Source organism: Typopeltis vanoorti, chromosome 2 (genome assembly GCF_054136105.1).
Source record: "Typopeltis vanoorti isolate ZY-2024b chromosome 2, IOZ_Tvanoo_1.0, whole genome shotgun sequence".
Lineage (NCBI taxonomy): Eukaryota > Metazoa > Arthropoda > Arachnida > Uropygi > Thelyphonidae > Typopeltis > Typopeltis vanoorti.
The window spans coordinates 5,683,403-5,697,229 of record NC_143550.1 but is presented as its reverse complement, the minus strand read 5'-3'; the positions used below and the strand labels follow the sequence as shown (position 1 = coordinate 5,697,229).

Sequence of the window (13,827 nt, the reverse complement as noted above, 5' to 3'; positions counted from 1 at the left end):
TTCATTGTTATTCATACATTTCTGTTTTCCATTTACAGTAAACCTACAGTTTTTGAGAAACCTAGTACTTCTGCAGGAATTCCAGCATTGCCCACTCTTGAAGAAACTCCAACAGCTATTTCTGATCAGTTAGAACCCAGCACACCTAAAAAACTCCCACTTGGAAAAGAATTGGAATTACATCCCCTTCAACGAGATCTTAGCCAAAGGTTGCTACGGCATCAAAGGGTATGAGAGTCTGATTGCCATTTTCAAAATCTATAATAGTTAGCAAGTTCACATATAGTGCACATTATTTACACAAATTTTTTTCATTGATATGTGAAGTAGAGTATAACTATTTTGTCTGAATGCTGCTATTTGAAATAATCAATTTTTGTTGTTTATTTCAGTCTAATATTTGGATTGTACTGTTTGATTATTATTATTATTATTATTATTATTATTATTATTATTATTATTATACTCTTAATGGAGTTAGCAGACTCATCGTGGGGAGGATCATTCAACTGACAACATATTTAAAATACAAACTTATTTAAATACTGACCATTTACAAACAAACTTACATTATAGCCTACCAGTTTCACCAGCAAACTGTCTGGCTTTTTCAAGGTGTTTACGGAAAGACATAAAAACTAGTAAATGCAAATTGAAAGGAACATAAAAAATGTTGTAAACCAACTAGTAGCTAAGGTTACACGTTCGCATGACAGAGAGGACTTATTGTTCTTATTCATTATCACGCATGTGTGTTTGTTGTAAACGTGTAATGTGATTACTGGCTAGCTGTAGTTCAGATTGATTTAGAGAGAGGATCAGGTTTTTCCACGAACTGTTTAGAATTACACCCTGATTTCTGTTGAGGTTTCTGCCGGTTATTAACACTATTGTGGCTTCCTTGAATAAACGATGTCTGTAGTCGTCATCCAGATATGGCATGGAGCTGTTTTGCCACTCTATCGTGTGGTTACAGAAATCATGTGCTAAGCCGGAAGAGATACTTCTGTTACGGTTTACATCACCAACATGTTCTTTTTGTCTGATTTCTAAACTCCGTGAAGTTTGTCTGATGTAGGCAAGACTACAGGAGCAAGGAATGTAATATACTCCTGGATATTTGTGGAATGGCACCTTATCTTTTGGGGATCCTAAAACTTGTCTGAGGGTGGTGGTTGGTTTGAAGACCACTCTGATGTTGTAGGCTCTTAGTATTCTGGCTATTTGATAAGAAATTGACCCAATGAAAGGGTTCACTATGGTAGAAATGTGCTGGGAGCGTGATTCTTCTTCTCTGGGGTTGTCACCATATAGATATTTTTTGATGATGTTTGGAGGATATCCATTTTGTGATAATGTGTTGGCTATTAGTGAGAATTCAGTCTGTGTATCCTCCTCTTCTGATATAAATTTTCTGGCCCTATATTTCAACATATGGATAATGCTCAGTTTTGTGTCTTGTGATGGTTTGAAGTATAATGAAGATATCTTCCAGTATCTGCGGCTTTCTGTAAATAGATAATTTGACACTATTTGATTGTTTCTTTATCAAGATGTCTAAAAAATGCAGTTGGCTGTTGTTTTTCACTTCCAGAGTGAATTTTATCTTGTTATGTATTGAGTTGATTTTATCCACAAAGGATTTTGTTTTCTAAGCTGTCTTGCCATATAATGAAGATATCGTCAACATATCTCCAACATATAGATGGTCTAGGGTAGATTGTGGAGAGAATTTCTTTTCCACGTTTTTCCATGAAAAGGTCTGCACAAGATGGTGATAGTGGGCTTCCCATTGCTAGGCCTTCCCATTGCTAGGCCTTCTAATTGTTGGTATATGGTGTTGTTAACCTTGTAGAATTAGATTGAAGGCAGTGTCTAAACATCTGTGTGATGTCTAGAGGAAAGAGATCTTGGATGATGTTTATTACCTCTTCTACTGGTACATTGGTGAAAAGGGATACAACATCTAGACTGGCTAGCATGTCTATTGGTGCAATCTTAATGGCTTGGAGTTTATTTACAAAATGTTGACTATTCTTGATATAGGATTCTGTTGATCTTATTTTATTATTTAATAAGTTTTCAAGATGCTATGCCAAAAGGTAAGTTGGTGTTGATCTTCCATCAATGATTGGACAGAGAGGTATATCCTGTTTATGTATTTTAGGTTTCCCATATAGTCTTGGAGTGATAGGATGTGAGGATTTTAGTGTTCTCTTCACTTCTTCTGGCCAAATGTTACAATTTCTGATTAGTTGGTTTGTTTCATTATGATTTTTTATTGTGGGGTCTCTGTCTAGGATCTTATAGGTGGAGTTGTCTGATAGTAATACGTTTAACTTATCATAATAATCTTTAGAGTTAAGGATAACTGTAGAATTTCCCTTATCAGCCTTTGTAATAATGATATCTTTGTTTTTCTTCAAGTTGAGAATTGCGTACGTCTGACCACACGATAGAGTGGCAAAACAGCTCCATGCCATATCTGGATGACGACCACAGACATCGTTTATTCAAGGAAGCCACAATAGTGTTAATAACCAGCGGAAACCTCAACAGAAATCAAGGTGCAATCCTAAACAGTTCGTGGAAAAACCTGATCCTCTCTCTCTCTAAATTAATATGAACCTACAGCTAGCCAGTAATCACATTACATGTTTACAACAAACATGAATGCGTGATAATGAATAAGAACAATAAGTCTTCTCTGTCAACGTGAATGTGTAACTTTAGCTACTAGTTGGTTTACAACGTTTTTTATGTTCCTTTCAATTTGCATTTACTAATTTTTATGTCTTTCCGTAAACGCCTTGAAAAAGCCAGACAGTTTGCTGGCGAAACTGGTAGGCTATAATGTAAGTTTGTTTGTAAATGGTCAGTATTAAATAAGTTTGTATTTTAATTATAAAACGACCAAACATGTTTAGTTTAAACTGTTTAATGACAACATATTTATCGTATAGAATCTTAAAATCCTTAACACTTCTTGCAATAACAACACATTCGGGTAACGAACTGACATTTCTTTATGTAAAATGTAAAAATATCTATACATCAGATCCCTCTTCAATACACATTTTCATCCCTGGAAGTTATGTAAATCGAGAATTCTTTCCCTCTCATCTTCTATTCTTTTTATAATCCCCTCTGGATTAATCTTATAAAATCCTCTTACTAACTTAAATGTCTCTATCATATCACCACTCTTCCTCCTCTCCACCAAACTCTTTAATCAACATCTCTTCAACCTCTCTCCATAGCCAGCATTCCAAAGTCCTAACATTTTCTTAGTCACATGCCTCTGGACCCTGTCCAATATCTCCACAACACATTGAAAACCAGGTGACCAGATTTGAGCACAATAGCCCAAGTGTAGTCTGACCAGTGCTTTGTATAGTGCTACAACAACTTTTTTATTCCTACATATTATAGAGTCTTCTTATCATAGCACCACTGTGATGTTGATACTTTGCACACACTACCAATATGCTCTCAAAACTTCAGTCTACTGTCAACCATTATTCTCAAATCTCTAATCTCAACCATTTCTTGCAGTACAGCACCATCGATATAGTGCACAGCATTATTATTATTTTTTTTATTATTCTCATCATCATATTCTTGATATATACCCTCAAGAGGTGTACAGGATATGATAGTACTACATGAAAAATTACATCATTACTAACTTCCAATCTACAATTTTCCTCCAAATCAGTCTGTTACCTATCAAGACTCCAACATTATCAGATCTTATATTTCTATCTTCTAAGGCACTTTTTACTGTATCAATTCACCTACATCTTGGTCTTCCTGTGGGTCTTTTTCCTGCCATCCTGGCAGAGAACACTTGTTTTGCTAAGCTTTCCTCTCCCATTCTGTTTAAGTGACCATATCACCTGAGATTAGCTCTGCTAAGGCATTCCTGGATGCTGACAGTGTCAAGTTCTTTCCTAATATCTTCATTTTTAATATGATATTGCCATTGATGTCATCTGTTAACGCCTCTAATCTCTCTCAGGACTCTCATATCTGGAGTTTCTAGTCTTTGGTCAAGTGTTTTACTTCTGATCCAGCTCTCAGATCCATAAGTTAAAACTGGTTTGAACACTGTCTTGTATACAGCTAATTTAGTGTTCTGACTAATTTCTCTCTTATTCCATATGAATTTATTCAATTGACTTCCTAATGTCAGCTTTGTTGATTCTGTTGTCTATTTCCATATTTAATTTACCATCTTCACTAAAAATCGTGCCTAAGTAGCTGAAATGTTTTACTTGTTCTGTAGGTTCTCCATTCAAAATGCAGTTGATATTTTCAACTGTTTCTACCTATTTTCATTATCTTTGTCTTTTTAACACTGACCTTCATACCATATCTATTACAGCAGTTATTCACTTTAGTCAGGGAATCTTGCAGACTTGTAGCAGATTTATTTAGAAGTATAACATCATCCGCATAAAGCAAAGAGCTGAAATTAACATCTCCAATTGTGATATCATGTTTAATACCACTTTCCTTCATAATATAGATATCCATATAGATAATGAATAACAGAGTAGATAAAGTACATCCTTGTCTGGCACCAGATTTAACATTAAACCATCTTCCTCTCCTTCAATTCTAACTGCTGACTTACAACTTAAATAAAGACTAAGTATTGCTTGATATAATGTCCCATTGACACCATATAACTGTAGCGTATTGAATAGCTTCTCTCTTGGCACCTCATATGCCTTTTCCAGATCGACAAAACATAAATACAGATCTCTGTTATATTCTCATGCTTTCTCAACTATTTGTTGTAAAGTGAAGATCTGATCTCGACAGCCTCTATTTGGCCTGAATCCAGCTTGTTCTTCACCGAGCTTTTCTTCCACAATTCTTCTCAAGTATACTAGCATAAATGTACCAGGAACACTCAATAGGGAAATACCTCTGTAATTCTCACATTCAGTTTTATTTCCCTTTTTATATATGGGTACTATTAGAACTCTACTCCAATCGTCGGGAATTTGTCCCTTCTTCCACTTCCTCTTCCTCTTTCTTCAACCATCTTCCTCTAATTCCTTCAATTCTAACTGCTGACTTAAACTCAAATAAAGACTAAGTATTGCTTGATATAATGTCCCATTGACACCATATAACTGTAGTGTTTTGAATAGCTTTTATTTTGGCACCTTGTCATATGCTTTTTCCAGATCTACGAAACTTAAATACAGATCTTTGCTATATTCCCATGATTTCTAAACTATCTGTTGTAAAGTGAAAATCTGATTCTGACAGCCTCATTTTGGCCTGAATCCAGCTTGTTCTTCACCAAGCCTCTCTTAGGTTTTAGGATTTGTTGCAGTAGCTGACTTTTTGCTGTTTGCCCTGGTTCCCTGGAAAAATAACGGGGGTTTGTTTAACTGGGCGACTCCCCAGTCGGCATGAAATTCAGTCATGTTGTACCAACATTTTTTATTTTGGTTTAAGTCAATAGGAATATAATTGTTCACTAAATCCCAAATTGACAGCCCATGCTTGTTCGTGCAGTATCCAGATTGATACCTAACAGGGTGCACCAAGAGAAGTTGAGGATTGGACATTGGGTCAGAAGCCCTGATCAGTTCTCCACATTCCTTTAAAGGCTATGTGGGGGTCTCTTCTCAGTCAAAAGACTCATTGTGGGAGGTCCTTCCTAAGAAACATAAAGTCTATCATACCATTCCTTGCACTCATTGCCCATTCTTGTTCTCACCATTCTATGAGGCAATGCATTCCATGATTCAACCACCCCACATGCAAAGAAACTACTCCTCACCCTCTTTCTCACAGCTTGCTTTTGCATCTTCCATTGATGGCCCCTTGTCATCGCTCATTCCAGTTATTCCACCAACCACCAAGTACTTCCCCGTGTCAACCCTGTAACTACTTCTCAACAGTTTAAAAGTCTCAATCATATCACCTCTCCGTCTTCTATCTAGCAAACTCTGCAGTCTTCAGTCGCTCAGCCGATCCTCATAACTAAAATTGTATAGTCCCGAAACCATCTTTGTTATCTGCCTCTGTACCTTTCCACAGTTAATATATCCCCATCAAATCCTGGGGAGCAAATTTGAGAACAATTATCTTTGTTATCCGCCTCTGTACCCTTTCCACAGTTAATTTATCCCCATAAAATCCTGGGAACCAAATTTGAGAACAGTTATCTAAGTGTCATCTGATTAGGATTTTATACAATTGAACGATAACTCTTTTATCTCTGCAGGTCAGTGTCCTTCTCGGTATTGCAGCAATCCTCTGGGTTACCTTCACCAGCTTTGCAATATGTTCCCTGAAACCAAGAGATCTAGGTGAACTCTTGGCTCCTCTACTTCCTCCAGTACAGCTCCTGCAATGGCATATGTAGCCTCCCATCGACGTATCCCAAACTTCAACACTTTACATTTTGCTGCGTTAAACCGATTCCCCCATTCATTCACCCACCTGTCTAGTTTATTCCTGTCGTCTTGCAGTGCTACCACATGTGCACTGTTAATAATAACCCTTTCCAGCTTCACATCATCTGGAAACAACTCTATATCCCACTGCAATCCATTGCCATTGTCATTGATATAAAGGTTAAACAGTACAATTAACAATACTGAGCTCTGTGGGATCCCACTTGTAACCTTCTTCCTCCTCCTTGGTACTGCCCCACCGTACACACCTCTCTGATACCTATCACACAACCAATCCTGAATCCTGTTAATTAACTCGACATCTAAACCCATGTGCTGCAACTTAAATATCAGCTCACCATGTCACACTGTCAAATGCCTTTGCATAATCCAAAAAAGGCAGTATAGGCCTTTCCTTATCAACCACTCTTGTCACTTTATTATAAATGTGATTTTTATATATGAGGGTGGTCTCGGCCTTGACCATAGATGGCAACATTATTGGCAAGATGTTTTTAGTTTAGGTTGGTGCATCTGTCGTAAGCATCCATATGAAATTGCAAGTTCTGATATCCAGTAATTTGTTTTATACAGCTGTCTGAAGCAAAAATGTTGTCTGTATCCCTTGAAATGGATAAAATCGAGCATCATACGGTTATAAAATTCTTTCTAAAAGAAGGTTTATCGCCAAAAGAAATTCATTCGAAGTTCATAAAAGTTTATGGGCACTCTTCTCTTTCATTTTATCCACAAACGATTTTAGGTTTTCTAAACATCGTAAAAAAATATCTATACAGTGACAACCCCAGACAAGAAGAATCACGCTCCCAGCACATTTCTACTGTAGTGATCCCTTTAATCAAGTCAATTTCTTATCAAATAGCCAGAATACCTAAGAGCCTACAACATCAGAGTGGTCTTCAAACCAACCACCACCCTCAGGCAAGTTTTAGGATCCCCAAAAGATAAGGTACCTTTCTACAAATATCCAGGAGTATATTACATTCCCTGCTCCTGTGGTCTTGCCTACAAAGTTTTAGAAATTTAGAAATAAGACAAAAGGAATATGTTGGCGATGTAAACCACAACAGAAGTATCTCTTATGGCTTAGCACATCATTTCTGTACATCTAACCACACGATAGAGTGGCAAAACAGCTCCATGCCATATCTCGATGACAACTACAGACATCGTTTATTCATGGAAGCCACAATAATTAACCGACGGAAACCTCAACAGAAATCAGGGTGTAATTCTAAACAGTTCGTCGAAAAACCTTATCCTCTCTCTTAATCAAGCTGAACTACAGCTAGCCAGTAATCACATTACGTGTTTACAACAAACACGCATGCGTGATAATGAATAAGAACAATAAGTCCTCTCTGTCACGCGAACGTGTAACCTTAGCTACTAGTTGGTTTACAATGTTTTTTATGTTCCTTTCAATTTGCATTTACTAGTTTTTACGTATTTCCATAAATGCCTTGATAAAGTCAGACAGTCTGCTGGCGAAACTGGTAGGCTATAATATAAGTTTGTTTTTATGGTCAGCATTAATAAAATTGTATTTTAATTTAAGAATAAAACTATTTTGTGCATCGAATTATTGCTATGGATGGTACTTGGATTCACCATTACACACCAGAATCCAGACAGTAGTCTGGATTCTGGTGTGTAATGAACAGTGAACAGAAGCCGGTTGTTCAGCGCCAAAGTAGACAAAGTCAGTTCCATCAGTACGAAAGGTCTTGACATCGGTGTTTTGGGATGCTAAAGGCATTTTGTTTATTAATTATCTTGAAAAGGGTAAAACAATAACTTCTTCTCCCATAGTCCTAAATGGACTGTTGGGTCATTCTTGGCTGGTGGGTGATAGTCTTGGTTAGCCTCCTCCAGTCATCTTGGTCTCTTGTTCATGATGTCAGTTGAGAAAGGGAGGAATTTGTCCATTTTTTGATGTTATCAGTCCATTTTAATCGAGATCGGCCCCTAGAAATTGGTCCTGGAACGATTCCTTCTAGTACTTGCTTTGGAATGTCATTAACCCTCTCCACAGACAGATGAAATGTTTGAACCATTTCATCGTTCGAACGTCTTCTTCTGATGACTGTCAGAATATTTTCCCTTTTTCTCCCATCTGTTGAATCAATCAGTTTTTGGACATTTCGGACATTTGGTTTCGTGATTGGTATAGGGGAAGACAGGAATCTCCTCTCATCTTCATTCAATAAAGTCCAGGCCTCACAACCATGCAAGAGGACAGAATTCACCAGAGTGTCCATTAGTCTTAGTCTGGTAGGGATTACTATTCTGTTATCTCCCCACAATGGTTTTAACTTTTGTAGGGCCACAGTTGCCTTAGCAATTCGGTATTTAATGTAAGTTTTTGAATGACCATCTAGACTCAACATGCTTCCTAGACAAGTGAACTTGTTAACATTCTCAGTTTGTTTATTGCCAATTTGTATCTTTAAGAATTTAATGTCTGATTTTGAGGTTATCATTGTTTTTGTTTTTTGTAGGTTTATGTATAACCCATATTTTATTAATGTTCCGAAATCCATATTTTATTCATGTTCCATCTGGTTATCTCAAACTGGTTATCTTGGCTGGTTATAACTTACATTTTGCAGAAGATTGATATCGTCTGCAAAACGTAAGTTATTTATTCTTATTCCGCCAGCTGCTATTCCAGTGTCATATTCATAAAGAGCTTCATCTATGGTGGCATATTCCAGAAAACAATTAAAAAGAAGAGGGGACAAGATGCATCCTTGTCTTACCCCCCCCCCCCCATTCTGCCTGGAATGATTCACTGCTGTAATTTTTAATTTCAATTCTCATATCAGATGAAGAATAAAGAGATTTAATAATCCTAATGATTTTGTTGTCAATACCATAATGTTCTAGAATCTTCCATAATGCCTCGTGCCATATTGAGTCAAAAGCTTTTTGAAGGTCTAAAAAGCTGTGACAGATTATTTTGTTATGTTCTATGTATTTTTTGCCTAGTATGTGTATTGTAAGGATAAGGAAACAATAACAGGGGAATATTATTCCAATCTTTTAACCAGACTATCCGGGTTGTTTCTCAAGAAAAAATTCTTGAGAAACAACCCGGATTGCAGAACAAAAAAATTATCTTTCATCAGAGTACAATTGCACCTGCCCACAAAAGTGTTTTGGCAATGGGAAAATTAAGGGATCTGCACTATGAATTATTGGAACATCCATCCTATTCCCCAGATTTGGCTCCCTCTGACTTCTTTCTCTTCCCAAAACTAAAACTCTTTCTCGCTAGTCAGCTTTTTTCTTCGAATCGAGAGGTGATTGCAGCTGTAGAGGAGTATTTTGCAGATCTTATTGAGAACCACTACAGGGACGTGATAATGGCACTGGAGCATTGCTGGAATAAATGTATTAGTCTTAAGTGAGATTATGTTGAGAAATAAAAATAATTTTGAAATTCTAAATTCGTTTTTTCATTGCTAGGCTGAGAACTTTTCAGACCACCCTCGTAAAAGGCAATCATATTACTAAAGCAAGAGTGCCCCTTGACAAATCCCTGTTGACTCTCACAGATAACATTACTCTGGTCTGCCCAATGCAGTATATGGCCTCTCACTAATGTCTCTAAGGTCATAACAACTACTGATGAAACACAAACTGCCCTTATGCAATGGCACTATCTTACCTTCCTTCCATTCATTGGTACCTTTCTTGTAGCAAGACTTTCACTGAAAACTAGGTCAACTGTGCTGTTAGTTCTTTAGCACATTCTCTCAAACCCATGGTGAAATACCATGCAGTCCCACTGCTTTGCTGACATCCAGGATACTCAGTGTGTGGAACACACTCTCCTCTTGCACTTCTAAACCTCGAAGCTGCCCTATCCCTATAGTGTTAACACATTCACTGCCAACTATGATACTCGTAGTTGGTATATGAGCCTCACAAGTCAACTACGAATATACTCGTGTGTCGATTACCGACCTCCTATGCCAAGCACGAGTTAACCCATAGTATAAGCACCTTAATTTGGACCCTTTGCTTGTGAGTAAAGCGGAGAGCACATCTGGGGCTTGGTACCAGCAAAATAATTTCAGCAAAAGTATAGTATATTATATATGAGCCTCACAAGCCAACTATTAATATACTTGTATGTCGATTATCGACCTCCTATGCTAAGCACGAGTTAATCCATAGTATAACCTGTAATTTGTAAATCAAATTATGAATTGTATAGTTTAAAACAATTTTCACACACAATGGTGGTTTTCCTGGCACACAGGACAATAATAACGTGTTTCATGTCGTTTATTTATTTTTATTTATTTATTTTTATTTTAATTCATGCGCTATGAGATTGCTTGTAGTTGTATGAAACAAAATTCTGTCTGATGAGCCAGCTAGAGATTATTAGTACTGACCTTGAAGAAGTGAAAGTGCTTGGCGTGTGGTAACAAACTATGCTTGACGAGCGTGGCAGCAAACATGTTAAAACTTAATTTTCCAGGATGAAGTACTCCAATAAAGTGTTTATTGAACAACTCCACTATGTCCTCTTTATCATTACTCTCTTCCCATTTTTATTCCACAATGTCATTCTTCCACAATAATTTCTTCTCCTGCTGACCACATAGCTAAAAAATTCTCGAGGATTATCTTTGCATCTTAGTGCCAATTTCTTCTCATATTTCAGTTTCCCCTTTCTTACTATATTAGTTAATCTCCTGGCCTGAGGCTTATATTCTTCATGCATCTGCTCTACATTCCTCTTATTATATCTCTTCCATAACCTCATTTTCACCTACAGTTCCTGTTTGATATTGTCTATCATCCACTTTACACTAAATTGTGTCCTCTTTTTCACTCATGGAATACAGCGTACTATTGCTGCCAACAAATATTCCTTCACCATTTCCCATGCACTAATGATATCTCAGCCTTCCAATTCTGCCTGCCATGGAACTGCCCCAAGTTGATATCTAAGAGTATTACAATCACCTGCCTTATAATTCCATATACATTCCTTTCTCTTTGATACTCATGCATGTCTATTCATCTTCCAAGTGGAAACCACATGATCACACTCTCCAACTTGGGGCTAGAGATGTCATCTCAGTTATTATCAGCTCTTCTGATGCTATGATCAAATGCAATACTCTTGAACCTCTTATTCCCTCTATTACATGTTGCCTAAGACATCTGTCCCTTAAGAATTCCAGAAATTCCATTCCATTATTACTACATGCATTTCCGTCTTCCCAACTTATACTGCTGTAGTTAAAATCTCCCATGACAATCATTATTCTTGCACTTTGCAAACCCGACTGCCTAAACGTCTCCTGCTCACCCCCCCCCCCCCCATCCTCTGTGCTCTTTGGCTTGTAGCAACATCCCACTAAATATCCTGTCTTGCCCACCTCTATCTCACATTGTATGCTTTCAAAACCATTAGTGTCACTGCCTTCAAAAGCCTCCACTCTTAGAGGACATAAGTCATCACTTATCATAAGCAGTACCCCCACCACTGTGTTTCCCTTCCTATCCTGCAGAGAATTCCTGTTCCCTGCTACTTTTATGCCTGTTATTATATCATCTTCCATCAACCATGTCTCAGAGATCCCAATAATCTTTGGCCTGGCTGATGCTATCAATGCCATGAAATCATCTCCTTTATTCCAGATACTCCTGCCATTAGTATACAGCATAAATATGTCACTGGTTCTATACCTATCATTATCACTTCCAGACTCCTCTGGACTCAGTGTTATCTGACATCATGCCCCTTATCCCATGCTCTGGGAATTCTAGTTTCCCTGCATTGATGCACCAACTCGTTCAGAATACAGCAATTTTTCCATGTGCCTATGTCCTTCCTCATTCAAATGCAAGCAGGGTCTCTTGCATGCAGCTCCTTTCTGTTCATAAATTCCCTCCAAGCATCCACATATTCCAATCCTCTTTTCTGATGCATTCTGGCTATTATGCTATTATATATCTGCACTTCAAAATGCAACCTGGCACTTATTAATATTAAAACTACAACTCCACTACTTTGTCCAAGTAAAAATCTTCAAATATTCCTGAAGGGAAATACCATCAGCATTCAGAGACTAACTGAAGATCCTCAGTTAGTCCACATGACATATCGTTTACAAACATGTTAAACAGCATGGTCCTAGAACAGAACCCTGGGCATGCATTGGTTACCCTTCTTTTTTGAGATACTGCTCCATCATACACAACCTGCTGGTATCATCCAGACAACCTATCTCCGATTGATCTAACAATTATACTATCTATTTCCATCCTCTGCAGCTTGTACACCAACTTACCAACTTACCGTTATCTATCAAAGTCCAAGAATATCACTGTGTAAATTTAGTACATTTTCTTTCTTTATTTTTCTTTCTATTATATTATATTATATTAAATCCTTGTCAGTTGCTCCTTTGCAAAATATTTACTTTGTTTTCCTTTTCCTTTTATCTATCTATCTACTTCCTTACCTAACATTATTTCTTGCCCCCTCCCCTTTTTCTGCAGTTAGGTGGACCTTGTGTAATAAGTCTATCTAATGTAACAGTCCCCGAGCAATCACACAATGTCAATTAAGAAATTTATTTATCTTAATGACTGCACCACTTAATTGACCTTTTTATGTTTGAAAGTCGGGGGAAGAATCTGACAACATTAAATTAACCCTTCTATACAAATTCTTTATATGCAAGTCATGGCGCGTTGCTATATTCTGTTCCCGCAGGCTCGCTAATATTTTCGGGATAGTGCATTGGCTAAGGAATGAGAACCAGGTAGTTACAAAACAAAAACATATTTATTATCAAACTAAAAGATAGCACATAAAAGTTAATTTAAGATTAACTTAACCAAAAGCACTTTAACACACAAATTTACTTGCTATCTGAGCAACAGAAACTATAGTGCTTTCACTAGCAAAAATAATCTAATCACTTAAAAAGATTAACTTAATCAAAAACACTTTAACACACAAATTTGCTTGCTATCTGAGCAAGCAAATTTGTGTGGAAATTTGCTTGAACTATAGTGCTTTCACTATCAGAAAAACCTATTTTTCCTTGAAATAAAAGTGTGTTCTATGACACAACTTGGCTTACAAGTATGCATAAGTATTCCAGGAGGGATTACATTCAACTTTCTTTCAATATATTCAAAACTTAAATGACACTAATTCAGACACTATCACAATCGAATTAGACAGTCTAATTAATGAATTAGACAGTCTCAACAATACATAATTTTCCGTTATTTCACATTCACTTTTCCCGCTAGTTAACAAGTAACCTCTCTCAATCCTTTATGATTTTGAGTTACATACACATAACATACTGCAACAAATTTATGGCTTACTTGCTAA

The 13,827-nt window shown here is 37.0% G+C and overlaps 1 protein-coding gene across 3 annotated transcripts in view; it reads left to right on the top strand.

Moving 5' to 3' along the window:
* The window catches only part of LOC150108796 (uncharacterized), a 478,706-nt gene that overhangs the window by 240,236 nt on the left and 224,643 nt on the right, over positions 1–13,827 (top strand). For all 3 annotated transcript variants that reach the window (XM_090403306.1, XM_090403304.1, XM_090403307.1), the window contains exon 9: positions 39–228. In XM_090403306.1, the coding sequence (XP_090259432.1) occupies positions 39–228 (190 nt within the window). The remainder of the gene's footprint in view (positions 1–38; positions 229–13,827) is intronic.